Source organism: Elephantulus edwardii, unplaced genomic scaffold, assembly GCF_000299155.1.
Source record: "Elephantulus edwardii isolate Elephantulus edwardi_28Jun2011 unplaced genomic scaffold, EleEdw1.0 scaffold00135, whole genome shotgun sequence".
Taxonomy (NCBI): domain Eukaryota; kingdom Metazoa; phylum Chordata; class Mammalia; order Macroscelidea; family Macroscelididae; genus Elephantulus; species Elephantulus edwardii.
The window spans coordinates 1,720,309-1,736,038 of record NW_006399885.1 but is presented as its reverse complement, the minus strand read 5'-3'; the positions used below and the strand labels follow the sequence as shown (position 1 = coordinate 1,736,038).

The 15,730-nt window shown below is 37.1% G+C and overlaps 1 protein-coding gene across 1 annotated transcript in view; it reads right to left on the bottom strand.

Annotated features, from left to right (window-relative positions):
* Positions 1–15,730, bottom strand: part of IFT88 (intraflagellar transport 88 homolog (Chlamydomonas)) — a 143,577-nt gene that overhangs the window by 66,045 nt on the left and 61,802 nt on the right. Inside the window, exons 16-19 of the mRNA XM_006894098.1 lie at positions 12,232–12,418; positions 10,498–10,606; positions 8,397–8,547; positions 2,610–2,725 (exon numbers count right to left, since the gene is read on the bottom strand). Of these exons, the coding sequence (XP_006894160.1) occupies positions 2,610–2,725; positions 8,397–8,547; positions 10,498–10,606; positions 12,232–12,418 (563 nt within the window). The remainder of the gene's footprint in view (positions 1–2,609; positions 2,726–8,396; positions 8,548–10,497; positions 10,607–12,231; positions 12,419–15,730) is intronic.

Below are 15,730 nucleotides of genomic sequence, written 5' to 3'. Positions count from 1 at the left end.
GGCTCGCCCCAAGCCGGAGGCCGAGGGCAGCCCGCCCCGGGCAGAGGACCGCGACGGCTGAAGTAGTCTTTTTTAAAAAAAGAAGAAGAAAAAGTGTGTGTGTGTGTGTGTGTACCGTCAAATTGGATCTGACTGGTACAGGAGACTGCCCCTCCTTCTCCAGCAGAGCATGAAGTAGAGTCTGGGGTTCCCCCCCCCACAGGTGCCTGTCGGGGCCTGGGTTTCAGCTGTCCACACCACAGCAGTGGACAACGAGCTTAAAGCCCCTGATGGCTCTGGACGCTGACTCTCACCAGTGGCTATGGATGAAGTCACAGGCGATTTTCAGCCAGCACAGGCTAATCTTCTTTTAAAACTTCCCGCATCATACAAGACTTTGCCCACAGACTCCTTTGATACTATAGCTTAAGGCTTAAACCTGTTCTTCAGTTTATTCAGCTTGAGAAATGCCAAATGTGTTCTTTTCTTTTTGTTTTCCAATCCCAGCTCTTTTCCCATTTGGTTTGTTTTCTCAAAATGCTCTTTGAAACCTTCTATTCGTCTCTCATACTCCAGCATTTCTTCTCTTTGTTTTAGTCTTTCTACAGTCTAGTGCAAGTCTCCTCTGACATCCAATTTGGTCTTTGCTTTCTGCTCTGGCTTTGTAATGATCTTTTGCTTCCTTCATGAGATACAGAATATAGATTATTACAAAGAGAGAATGCATGTGATCATCTTCACCAACACCCTCAATGCCTTCTTCAGATCCTTTCTAAACACATCCTTTTTTTGTACTCACCTCACACATTGCTGTAGAGTTAGCACAGACTCATAACTAAGTCTCCATTGTGTTTCTGAGGTTGGAAAATTACACAGAAGATTGCCTATCTTTTTCCTAAGGAGCTACCAGAGGATTTGAACAGCTAGAGAGAGGTGCCACCTTTGAGTTAGCAACACAACTTTGTAAATCACCAGAGCTCCCTTTATTCCCTAAAGGCAAATTTTATCCTGTCTTCCAATATTATATTGTGGGGAAGATTTGGAAGTCCATATGAGTTTGTTGTTATGTGTCATCGAATCACCTGTGACTCACAGCAACCCTATGCACAACAGTTCTGAACCTTGCCTGATCCTTGGCCAGTCTGTCTCCAACACACCTACCCTCATTACCCCAGTTACTGTGTCAATCCATCTTATCTATAGTCTTCCTCTCCTGTGCTATGCATCCACCCCTCCAAGCATGATGTCCTTCTCCAAGGACTGGTGCCCCTGGCAATATGCCCAAAGTATGTGAGACAGAACTTAAAAATCCTTGCCTCCAAGGAGCAATCTGGTTTCACCCTAAGACAGATCGATTTGTTCTCCTGGTGGTCCATGGAATGTTCAATACTCTTCTCCAGTAACACAACTCAAAGGCATTGATTCTTTTTCTGTCATCCTTAGTCACTGTCCCGCTTTCTGATAACAAGTAATTGTGAAGATCATGGCCTAGGTCAGGCATACCTTAGTCTCCAGACTGACTTTATTACTCTTCAGCACTCTGGAGAGGTTCCTGATGGTAGATTTTTCTAATGCAATTCATCTCATGATTTCCTGACTGCTGTTGCCAAGTGTGTTGATCTGTAGAATCAAGAAAGCTGAAATTGTTAACAACCTCAATCCCTTCTCCATCAATCATGGGGCTGCCAATTGGACTTGTGGTCAGAATCTTTGTTTTCTTCATGTTGAGCTTCAATCCATATTGCAGACTAAAGTCTTTGATGTTGTACAGCAAATGCCTCAGGTCCTCCTTAGTTTTGGCAAGCAGGGTTGTGTCATCTCCATAATGCAGGTTGTTGATGAGTCTCCTCCAATCCTGATGCCACATTCCTCTTCATAAAGTCCAGTCCCTCAAATAATCTGTTCTGCATATAGATTGAAAAGGTATGGAGACAGGGTGCATAGAATCATATATATTCTTTTGTGTTTGGCTTCTTTTGTTTATTATTTTGCTTAAGAGATTAAGCCACATTTGCTGTTATAATTTAAATTGCTATAAAGTATTGCATTATATGATCAATGTTATTTGAAATTAATTGCATGCCACTGAATTGGAACTGACTCAAAGTTGACCCTCCAGTTGGTTTTCAGAGGCTTAAAATGCATAGGAAGAGATTGTCCATTTTTCTCCTGCAAAGCAGATGGTGGATTTGAACTACATGGTTTTAGGTTGACAGCACAGCTCCTTCTCAGTAGGCTACCAGAGCTTCCTACATATGTCATACCACTATTCATTCTATTATTTGTAAGATGTTTCCACACTGAGTAATTTTTTTTATTAGGGCTCCCTCAGTAATGAAATTTCCCCCTAGGATTGAGATAGCCTTACTATCTGATAGAGAGAAAAAAAGAGTTGTTTGCTGAGATGTGAGCAACAAAGACACATAAAGTACCTTAAAGAAGACATTTAAAAATTCTTATGCAATAGGAAATATATTTATCACACAAAGATCAACTAAATCAGAAAATATTGTAAGAACATGAAAATAACATATGTTCACTAACATTTATTTCCTCTTGAATTTAATTGACATTATTAAAAGGATTAAAAAATTCTCAACACTGAAGATTAATGAAATATAATTACTTACTGTATAAGAGAAGCTCTCTCAAAGTACTGAATGGCTTTTTCACAAAACTGGGTGTCAATGTAATAGGCTCCAAGCCATTCAATGACTTCAATGTTAGATGGGAAATACCTATAGGACTGGGAAAAAGAAAAAACAGAAATCCATAAGGAACTTCTTAGTTACTTCTTGAGTGCATTAATTTATTTAATATGAAGTTTCTTAATAAAGGTATGAACTGTCAGATATAATTTACAAGTTTTAAAACTGCAAGAAAGTTTTAAAAACGTAAACTGCGAATGATATATTTTCCAACTATCCAGAAATCTCTCTTTTGCTATTTGTGAGTCAAAGTAAATATTTAATACAATCTCTAAGGGATGCAAATCATGCTTCATGAGAAAAAAAGGAATTTGTACTTTTAAACTCTTAATCGAAACCTAATTTCATATTCCAAAGAATTTTTATGCTATTTGAAACAAAATCCTTTTTCTTTAAAAGCTAGTTGTTAGCTGTCATTGAGTTCACTGTGATTCTGAGCAACACTGTGAAAAACAGGTGGAAATCTTGTTGCCCTTCACCATCCTCACGATCTCCATCCCCCTCTCAAGTCCACGGATGTGCCACTGTGTCAACCCATCTCACTGATGGTGTTCTGATTTTTTACTGATACTGTACTTTTCCAAGCATGATGTCTTTTCCCAAGTATGGGATCTCCTGACAACACACCCAATATATGTGGGATGAAGTTCATCATTTTTTCGTTTAAGGAGCACCCTTGTTGCACTTTCTCCATGACTTACTTGTTTAGTTTATTGGCAGTCAATGGTTTATTCAATATTTTTTGCCCACACCACAATTTAAAAGCATAAAGTATTCAGTTTTCCTTATTGCTGTCCAACTTTCATATACATATGGAAAAAAAAATGGAAACCATCATGGCTTGGAACAGGTGTACATTGGTGTTTAAAGGGATGTGACATCCTTGACACTTTCAAGAGGTCCTTGACAGCAGACCTGTGCACTGAAAATTTCTTGGCTATTGCTTCTGGGGTGTTGACTGTGGATCCAAGAAAAACTAAATCCTTAACAGCTTTACTTTTTCTTCATTCATCATGATTCTGTTTATTAATCCAGTTGGGAAGATATTTGTTGAGGTTTAACCCATACTGAAGGCTATGGTCTTTGAGCTTGATCAGTAAGTACTGTTGTCTGTAAGCAAGGTTGTGTCATTTGCATTATCACATGTTGTTAATGAATATTCCTGTAATTATAATGCTGTATTCTTCTTCATGTACTCCAGTTTACCAGATTATTTGCTCAGCAAACAGATTTAGAAAGTGTAGTTGAAGTATAGGGAACATTAGTGGACTTGGGGCAAGAAGCTGTGCTGCAATCCTGAAGGCACACAGTTCTAATCCACCAGAGGCTCAGAGGGAAGATGGGCAATCTCCTCCTGTGTGATTAACTACCTCTGAAAGCCCACCAGAGGATCAGCGATGGGTAGGTTCCTACTCAATGGTACAACAACAATCTTCACACATAGTCTTCCTGATTTAAAACCACATAGTGCCTCCTTTCTTATGCTGGAACAACTATTTCTTTGTATAGATACAAGTTCAGGATGAGCACAATTAAGTGTTTTGAAATTCCCATCCTGTGTAATGCTATACATAATTTGTTATGATATAGTCAAATCCTTTTGCATAGTCAATAAAACCCAGCTAACCATCTTTCCGGTATTCTCTGCTTTTATTTAAGATCCATCTGATGTAAGCAATGATATCCTTCATGCCATGTACTCTTTTTCAATGGTTCTTTTAAAAAATTTTATTATTCATAAACATTGTATTTCATGCATGTGCATTGTGTTTTAGTAAGGTTTCACTTTACATTGTATTTCATTCATGTATATTGTGGGCTTACCACCCTTACAGTCATCTTACTAATAGCTACATTCGTGAAAGCATTGTCAGCCAAGTATTTCATGTCTTGTGCCCTAATACCCACTATATTTTAGATAGCCAATAAATGGTTTGATCATCCCTATCAAACCAGTATTCTGAGGGAACAAGCCTATCACTTTGGCTGAAGGATCCTCTACTCAACTTGGAAACTTTGAGCACCTGCATCCATAAGCAAAGCCCAGTCCAGAGTAAGCCATCAGGTTACAGCAATCAATCCTAGTTCACAGCATGAATCAACTTCTCTTCATCTGGTTAGGTCCTGATCAGTTCATCCACAGCTATCTGTAGTTAGGTTTGAAGAGACATCACCCACAAACTCAGGAGTCCACACTTCTCCCTACGTTCCAGACCTGTAAGTCCCTTCTCTCAGCCCTAGATCCCACAATGGGGCCAAGTAAACAAGCCAGGAGGCCTCATAACTCCCTGTTCCTCAAGCTAACAACCCTCCCACGCTCAACCATACATCTGTGCATGCTAGGTGGACAGCACTGAAAGAACACGTCCAAGCTCAGCCTGTTTCTCCATTATTGTATTCCTCCCACTTCCACTCCTGTGGATCCAGGCGATAGCTGTAAGTGAGCATACTCACCAGCTCCCTCCTACCTCAGGTCCTGGAAGTGGGTGCTGATAGGCACCAACTTTATCCTGCTTTAGAAGTCAAACAGCTTGTTCCAGTTTAAAAAAGACTATTTCTTGCCTTTTTTCTTTTTTTCTCTTTCCTGCCTGCTCTTCTTTCAAATGTCTCTTCTGATATCCATTTGGATCTTTTCTTTCTTTCCTGTCTTTTTAATGACCTTTTGCTTTATTCATGTAGGGTGATCTTGATGTCACCTCACAATTCATCTGGTCCTCAATCATTTCTATTCAATGCATCAGATCTATCCTTTTCACCCCATGGGGCAGAGGATAATTTGTGTTTTATTTTCTGTGATCTTTCAGGGTTTCTTTGCAGATGTTACAATTTTTGTTACTGAGGTGCATGAATTTTAGAATTTTTTTTAGATTAAGAAAACAAATTCCAGGTGGATCAGTCACATAATTGCAAAATACAAAACCACAAAACTACTTCAAAAAATATGAGAAATGTTTCTTACAAATTTGAGAGACTAAAGACCTTTCAATGACAAAAGGTTGAAAAAGTTTTATAAATTCAAGTGTATAGAAATCTATTCTTGAGATGGGCTCTCAATTCAGCTAGGATAAACTCAAGGTTATGTTTTGACTTTAATGAACTTGCATTATTTTTCTTCAGCTTCAGCATATGAACTTCTGATGATCTGTTCCACAGTTGGCCCCTAGCCTGTTCTGTCTGATGCACAGTGAATTCTTTCACTATCTCTTTGCACAGTTAACCAGATTCTTTTGTATTCCATCCAGTGAAGTCTACTCAGAAAGTAATCATTTATGGCTTTAAAAAAATTACTTGCAACAAATAAGTAGTTAGTCATGAAAATTCCATCATGTGATCTCTCATTTTTATCTTTAAGTCTATATTTTCTAAGAACCAATTCTTCTGCTTCCAACTTTTGCATTTCCATCACCAGTTATTATTAATGCAACTCGATTGCATGTTTGATCAATTTCAGACTGCAGAAGAATGAAGAAATCTTCAATTTCATTATCTTTGGTTTTAATGGTTGGTGTACAAATCTGAATAATAGTTGTACAAACAAATCTTCCATATATGAATCACTAGCAGTATTCAGATAGACCTTGAAATGTTCTTTTTCCCCCCCTCCCCCCAACCCTGAGGCTGTAAATCACACAGGAGGAGACTGTTGTTTTTTCTCCCCAGGAGAAGCTGGTAGATTTGAACTGGCTGCCTCTGGATTAACAATGCAATCTCTTATCTACTAGACCACCAGTGCTCCCTGAAATGCTCTTTTTGATAAACTCTGTGATGCCATTTCTCTTCAATTTGTATTCCTAGCATAATAAACCATATGACTGTCTGATTCACACTGCCCAATTCCAGTCCATTTCAGTTCATTAATATATACGATATCAATCATTATGTGTTCCATTTCATTTTTACAACTTTCCATTGTCTTAGATTCATACTTTGTGTATTGTTTCTCCTTGTTTTGAATGTCACAACAGCAAATAAAGGTCACTCAATGACTGAAAGCTTTACGGCATCTATGCTATTAACACAAACTCTATTTTGAGGAGGTAGCTCTTTCTTGGCCATATTTTGAGTGTCTTCCAAGTTGGGAGCCTTATTATATCAGACAATGTTCTGCTGCTATTAATAATTATCACATGACATTTTAATTACTTCTAGATATATAAAAAAAGGAACTATGGTGGCTTAGCAGTAACAAGTTGGGCTCCCAACCCAAAGGCATGCAGTTCAAATCCACCAGCTGTTTCCTGGAAGAAAGATGGGCAATCTCCCATGTGATTCCCTGCTTCTGAAAACCTGCTTGAGGGCCAGCCATGAGGTGGTTCTGACTCAACAGTACTTAACAAGCAACAATAAGATATATTATCTGATGACTTGAAAGCAAGGACTCAGACACACATATACTAGTATTCCTCACTGCACTAATTTCCAATAGCAGAAAGGTAAAAACAGACCAAATGTTTAAAAAGAGATGAATGGAAAAACAAAATATAGCATATCTATACAATAGTATTTCGTATAAAGGGGAATGATATCTGATATATGCTATGACATGAATAAATCCTGAATACATTATGCTTTGTGACAAAAGAGCAAATAGTGTTACCCTAAAGTTGGTTTTCTTAAGCCATTATTTCAGCCTCTTCTGGTCTTGAGCTACCTTAACTGCAGATAACATGGTCTTGCAAATCATCAAGAGCTGTGGGACTAGGATAAGAGAGAATGCTTCCCACACTGAGTGTTAAGACTTGAGGGAGATTGGAGGATGAGCCTTGTGAGAGTGAGAACAGAGTGACACACTGGTGGTAATATCCTGGTGATGGTGGTAGAGACTGTGGCATTGCTGTAGAGAAACTGTGACAACATGTAACCCGAGGAGCTCTCAGATAAAGGCCACAGTAAAAAGTTTTGTGCTTTGTTGGATGCTTGAAGGAGAAGCTGACTTGTAACTGCTCTGAGGCAAATCTTGTTGGATGATTGAGGAAGCCAGAGGCTTCCTGAATTTGCGTTGTTGAACTGAAATGAGGACTTATATTAATTAAGGAATTGCTTTGCTGTTTATCTGGTTTGGGACTGCTAGACTAAACCTGGATTTGCACTGCGGGATATTCTTTACCTTTCCCACTTTCCAAGGTATTGCCCTAATAAACCTCACTTTCAGTACCACAACTGTGAGTAAATTCTGTGAGTCAACAATGAATAAGCGAACCTCTTTCTGCTGGTGTGGCTCTAGAGGCATCATGGGGCTGGGCTACAGCCTTTTACTGGCTTTCTGTTCTGGGGTGGTAAGGGGCTGTGCTATTCTCACTCCCCTTTGGCCCTTTCAGAGAGACACTCATAGCCCTGTACCCCCATGTCCCATTTTCTGCTCCCTAGACAATGTATAATCTGATTTACAAGAAATATCTAGATTAGGCAAATGTACAGAGATAGAAGTTTATCAGTGCTTAACAGGAGCTGAAGGGAAGAGGCATGAAAGCTACTGCTGAAAGGTATGAATCTCTATGTGAAGTGATGGAAATTTTTTTGAATGAATAGTGGTGTAGTAGTGATTGTAGAATAACACTAAATATACTCAATATTGGTTGGATTATATATACATATACACATATATAAATGGCAAAATTTGCAAGTTTTTAATAAAGATCTACCACCTACCATCTTCTTTAAAACAATAAAATGTTAAAAAGTTGAGGAAAAGTAAGTTTAAAGACTTACCTCATAGTAATATTGAAAAGCTTGCGATTTATCTCCTTCACTATCATATAATTCTCCTAGTTTAGACAAAGCTCTAGAATCAGTTGGAACAACACTGATCAGTTGCATTAGCCATTCAATAGCTTGATTTGGATCTTCCATTAATTCATATCTAAGCAGTATCAGTTAAGGATAAGACACTTTTCTAAATTCATTAATTCAATAGGCAAAGCAAAACAAACATTACAATAAAGACAGTTTTTACATTATTTTGCCACTTCATATTCTTAACTCTAGACATTTTTCCATGGAACAGGTAACAGAACAGTACTGTCAAGAGCATTTTCTTCCCCCTCTACGTGCCTTGCTTTTTTTTTTGCTTCAGTATTATTCATAAAGACCAACTCTCAAATTTCTAGTAGAATTAAATTTGTCACTTCATTTAAAATATCGCTCCAAATTTGTCCTTACTAAAAATTAATGAATGTATGCTCTGCTGGAGAAGGGGTAATCTCCTCCTGTGCCAGTCAGATCTGATTTGATAGCACACAGCAAGTAATAATAAAAAAAATTAAAAAAAGTAATGAATGTGTCTTCAATTTTTCTTCCTCACGTAACACAACCAGCATATTAAAATAATAGTTTTCACGCATTTTTCCTAATTAGATTATAAATCCAAGGATAGGGAATTCTCTTTCTGATGTTTCTCCTAATGCTCAAAAAATCTTCTGCATACATTAAAATAATTTATTTATACTACTATTTATTGGAGTTCTAGTGGATAAGGAGCTGCACTGCCAATTCAGAAGCAGGAGGTGTGACTCCATCAACTGCTCCTGGGAAGAAAGATGGACAATCTCCTCCTGTGTGATTTATAGCTTCTGAAGGAAACCTGGAGTGTCAGCTATGAACTGGTTCCAACTTAATGGCATATAACAACACCAACATTTATTTACCACTCTCATTTCTATATTAGATGTCTCAATGAAATGTAAACATCTTAATCCACAGTTTCATTGAAAATGAAGGTTTTAAAAAAATGATAGCATCTGATTTTTTTAAGAAAAAAAATAAAAACAAAGAAAGATATTCAACACTGCTACTGCTTGCCATTAAGTCAATCATGAGGTGGGCATTATCAGATCATCAACATGACAATTTTGGATAAAATAAACAGAAAACAAAACATAATGCCAAAGGAATAAACTATGAGACTATATACTACAAAATTATAGTTTTTTGTTAAATTTTTTAAATCTACTGTCAAAAGTATACTATAAAATATATAGGAAAAAGTATTTAAAGTCATTAATGACACAAAGTACAAAATACTTTTTCTAAACAGACTGTTTAAGATTTATAACACTGCAACAGAAACTTAAAATTCTACATTAAAATTTTACTTTTTCTCAAGGCTAGCTATTAAAATAAGAAAAATTAGAATTTTTTCAACTAATGTGAAATTACTTCAAATAATGTAAAACTAATAAAAATTATTTTCTACTTTATTAACTGAGGAACAAAAGGGAACAAATGAACACAATTATAAAGGACATTCAGGTGTAGTAAAAACTGACATGAGAGCAATGCTTTACAATTTCTACACTCTGCAGCGTTCTAAACATGATACTCATATATAAGGACACAGCAGTAAATGACCGCAAATTCAAGAGAAGAAATAAGCGAACTCATAAAAAAAAAATTGCATAATTTTGAAGCATAAGGGGCTTTGGAGAGTCATGTTCACTATACGTACAGGCCAGTGACAGCAAATGAGATAAATTATCTAAATGCAAGCAACAGTACTAATTTTAAAAAAACTGCCCTTTTAATTATACTCAGCTATTGTTTCAAAGATAGCCTGCTCATGTGAACTCAAAGTATTATACACAACTGCTTTAGCTATTTTTAAAAATTAATAGTTTTAAATATTTAAATTTCTCTTACAATACAGATTTTTAAAAAGTAGTCATTCAAGTAATACTGTCATCATATATTAATCTTATAATTATGCTTTAAAATATGAAAGCCTTCAACAATTAATTAACTATGCCTGTTAATAACTGGCAACTCATTTACCCAGGGAACTCATAATTGCTAGTAAGTTTTTCAAATAAGATACACATTTGCTATCTGGTAAAGCACTTGGGCACTGTTTCGTAGGATTGCGTGCAGCTTCAGGAAGCAATCCAGAGCCTCGTCTAGTCGGTTTAACTTCTTATAGGTAAGACCTTAAAAAAAAGTTATAAAGCATTATTATTGGTAGTGATTTGTTCAAAAGAACATAGTAAACCTGTAAATATGTATAAACACATCTCTAGGAGAGAGAATGAAGATGAACAGAGAAATTTTGTTTAGAAAGAACAAGGGAGGTGGAAGTGATTGATTCTTGACAGATTGTGAAAAGGCTACCAAGCTTCATGGATTTTAGAAGAGTGAAGGGGGGGCAGGAATAGACAAACAGATCAACAGAACAGAATGAGTATTTCAGAAATGGACTCAGTTATAAGACTGAGATAATAAGCATGTAAAACCAGCCAGAGAAATGTACTGGGAAAAGTATTAAAACTTATAAAGAGGATAAATAAATACATTTTCAGACAAACAAGTTCCAGTTTTAAGACATTTGCTCTTCTCTTCCACCTGCCAATATTACTGTTTTCCGAGACACCAAACAACCTTCCCTGATTTCCTTCAAATACCACCTACTCAGTGAAGCTTCCTTTGATTCTATCTACCAGTAACTACTACATGCTTCCTCTGCTCCCAGTGCTTCTCTATTCTCAACAGTTGGCAGTGAGGTTTCCATCCTATGGGAAGGAGATGAGAAGAGTCTTGCCTGGGAGTAAAGCTCCAATCAACTTATCAGTAATTCCCCAATTAAATAAACCAGCTGGTCCACAAATATCACTCACATACTCAGAGACTTTAATCAGCTCTTTAGCTGAAAACTCTTTTTAAAAAAAAATTATTATTGTGTGTGCACCGTCAAATAGGATCTGACTGGTACAGGAGGAGATTGCCCCTCCTTCTCCAGCAGAGCATCTAGTGGATTCAAACTGTGCACCTCTGGGATTGCAGTATAGCTTCTTGCCACTAAGCCACCAGACCTCCCTCAAGCTGCAAACTCTTAAATATAAGGATACAACCAAGGATATCAAACGTCTGGAGAAGGATCACAACAAAAAGCAGAAAATAAAGCAAACCAGCAAAGCAATAAAAGACTGTGTGGGAGAAGCCAATTTCAAAAGAAATTCCATGAAAAACTCAAGAAATAAGACACACTCATCAACATGTGTTTGTAATATTACAGAAATATGAATATGAAGAATTACATCAATTTCAGGCTATCCCACAATCAGGGAAGGGAATGAGAAACCATTGTGCATTCAACTCAAGTAGCATCAATTCCACAGTAAATATAGCAAAATGTTAACATGTACGCACATGAGTATTTTTTTCTTGTGAAATTTTCACATATTTAAAACTGTTTATAATTCAACAGGAAGAAAAAAAGGGCTTTCCCCCCCTCCCTTTTGTTTCCCCCTCCTTCAGTTTGGCAAAAGTCGAAAAGAATGACAATATCTAGAATTAGCAAAATTTGGGAAATCAATGAGTCTCATCGTTTAGTACAAAAATAAAAAACTTGTAAATATAGCAATGCAGCAATACTAATCAATATGCTACATGTGCATACTTCCTAAATAATTGAGTGTATCTAAGTAACCTATAACTTTAGAAACAGGAGCCTCCTATTCATCTATTCTGTTAGACAGAAGTCAGCTACGCCTGCTACAGACCTTTGTATTACCACTGGCCATCTGCAAAAAGGCAATCTCCACCTTTCTTCACTTACCAATATTATAAAGGGCTTCAGTACAAGAAGAATCATTTCTCAGAGCCTCCTTGTAGAATTCAGCTGCCTTCTCATAATCACCATTTGCAAAAACGGTATTTCCTTTATTTGTGAGAGCTGATGGGTTGTATCTATCAGAATTCACAGCTAAGTCTGCATAGCTGCTGGCTTGGGCAAATTCATTTTCCTAAATAAAGTACAAATATAAAAGAATTATTCTAATTTTGTAACATTTATAAATTGTCTTTTTTTTACTGGTGATGACAGACTTTTTATCTTTATAGGCATGATGAACAGAAAAATATTCTAATTATATAGGTCTTAAGAGTATTTTGCAAGTCTTTTTGTTCATTCATTGTTGCACATTTTCTTCCTTTCCCCTCCCCTAGTCCACATGGCAATGCACCTCCTGTTCCATATTGTTGTCGTAAGTTTTTTAATCACCAAGCTTAAGTACACAAGCTTGTTACAATCCACAGTCTCATCGTTTGAGTAACAGTTTTATTTATATAGTAAAATCCAGACACTGTGAAAGTTTAAAACCTAACAGAGAAGGAAAACTTGAATATTTTCTACTAAAACAAGTGACAGAAAGGTGCTAAGACTGCATGCGAACTCTGGCACAGGTGGAGAAACTGAGACTTGGAAAATCAGGCCGTCTCACTTAATGTCAGCTCTGACAAGTTTCACTTTATGTAAACAGCTACATTTTCAATGTCCACATTTTGTCATTCTTTATTGCATCACTGCCCTTTCAAAGTCAAAAACACTGAAACAGCTATAAAGGAATAGCAATACACCTTCATATTCCCAATCAAGTTTGAGTTATTTCTTTCCCTCCAGTCCTTGGCAATCATCAAGCCTCATTCTATCTCTATGGATTCGGTTTTTTTTCTTATTTCATTGTAAAGACTGTAGAAGAATTGATGCCTTTATTTTCTCCCTAGATAGTACCCTATTATAAGCCAGGGACTTAAGATCAGTTTTGCTTTCTAATTGGTTTTCATTCAGTCACACATACTTACTTAATTTTATAACAATAATTACCACCAAATAATGCCATTATTTACTGAATATCTCACGGCCTGTCCAAAAGAACAAATACATCTGTCTTGGAGGAGGTGCAACCAGGTTGCTCCTTAGAGATGGATGCTGAAAGTTCCTTTCGCACACTTTGTGAAAGTAGATTAGCTCTGGAGAAAGACATCACACTGGGAATGGTAACCGATTAAAGAGAGAGAGAGACACACACACACACACACACACACACACACACACAGAGAGACACAGAGAAAGAGGAAGAAGACCCACAGGGGGATGACTGGACATAGTGACTGCTACAATGAGTTCGTACATGTTGGAGATTGTGAATACAGAGCAGGTAACAGCAAGGTTCACATCTATAGCTCATGGGGATGCTATAAGCTGTAGTCAACCTGTTTGCAACTAACAATAATAAACTTCCTATAAAAGGAATCAACAAATGTGATCTTTTGTATTTGATTTTTTTTTTCAATTAGGAAAATGTTTTGGAGATCAATCTCTGTTGTAGCATGTATCATAATTTTATTTCTTTTAATGAATAAATATAATTCCACTGTATGTATATGCCAAAATTTGTTTATCCATTCACCTACTGATGGACATTTGGGTTCTTTTTACCTTATAGATACGGGGAATAGTGTTGTTAAGAACATGGAAGTACAGGTACATGTTTAATACTTGTTTTCAACTTTAAAGCTTCAGAGGCAAAGATGGTGAAATGTTTTTTCACATACTTCAGGAATATTGTTAGAAGGGGCCAGTCCTTGAAAAATGACATTATATTGAGAAAAGTGGAGGGCCAGAGAAAGAGAGGAAGACTCTCAATAATACAGACTGACACAGTGACTGTAACAACGGGCCTGAACATATCAGAGATGAAGAGGATGGTACAGGACAGGGCAAGGTTCAAGCCTGTTGTTCAGAGGGTCCCTATTAGTTGTAGTCAACTTGATGGCAGCTAACAACAACAATAAACAAAGTTTAAAGCAGAATTTCTAGGTCACTATGATACTTCTAGTTTACATTTTGAGGAAGCTCCAAGTGGTTTTCTACAGAGATTGTATCATTTTACATTCTCACCAGCAGTACACGAAGGCTTTCATCATCAACAAGTCTTTTCCATTTTTCTGAGTGTAGTCATGGGGAGCTCTGGTGATGCAGTCCGTAGGGAGCTGCACTAACGCAATTGTGGCACCTCTCTGGTGGAGAAAGATGGGCAATCTCCTCCTGTGATATTTACAGTCTCTGAAAACCCACTGGCGGGTCAGCTCTAAGTCACTGCTGACTTGATAGCAGTAAGTTAGTTAGTGGGGGTGAACTAGTACTCCCATCATTTTGACTTACATCTTCCAAATGACTAATTATCAACATTTGCATTATGCAGATGACACAATCATGCTTGCTGAAAGTGAAGAACTAAAGCACCTGCTGCAGAAGATAAAAAAACCACAGCTTTCAAGATGAATTACATCTCAACATCAAGAAAACCAAGTCTTCACCACTGAATCAATAGGCAAAATCATGATAGATGGAAAAAGGACTGAGGTTGTCAATAATTTCATCTTAGTTGGCTCCGCAATCAATACCTTTGGTATCAGTAGTCAAGAAATCAAAAGACATATAAGATTCGGAAAATCTGCTATCATGAACCTCTCCCTAAGTTCCAAAGAAGCAACAGTGTCAGTTTTAAGACTAAGGTGCACTTGATCCAATCCATAGTCTTCACAATTACATGTTATGCATCTGAGTATTGGAAATTAATAAGGATGATAAATGAAGTCTTTAAGTTGGGGTGTTAAGAGAAGTATACTGAATATCCCATGGACTGTCAAAAGAACAAACAAATATGACTTGGAGAAAGTGCAACCAAGGTGCTCCTTAGAAGTAAGGTTGGTGAAACTTTGTCTCATATATTTTAGGCATGTGAAGGAAGAGCTAGTCCTTCAAAAAACACATGCTTGGTAAGGTGGAGGGTCATCAAAAAAGAGAAATGCCTTTAACAAGACGAACTGACACAGTGACTGTATTGCATGTTGGAGAGGATGAGAATGGCACAGGACAGAGCAGGGTACAGATCTGCTGTTTACAGAATCCTTATGGTTGACTTGACTGCATCTACCAACAACAAAAGACTAATGCTGGTAACATTTTTCCATGTATTTATTGGACATTTGTATATTCTTTGGCACATTTTTCTACTCGAGTCTCTCCTTCATTTAAAAAGAGAGTTGGATGTTGTTACTAAGTAAAAGAGTGCATCTATACATGGATTTCACCTGGTGGTATGCATAGGAATCAGACTGATTACATCTGCGGAAAGAACCGCTGAAGAAGCTCAATATCAGCTGTGAAAACTAGGCCAGGAGCTGATTGTGGAACAGACCACCAACTATTCATACGCAAGTTTAAGCTGAAGCTGAGGAAAATGAAACCAAATCCATGGGAACCAAAATAT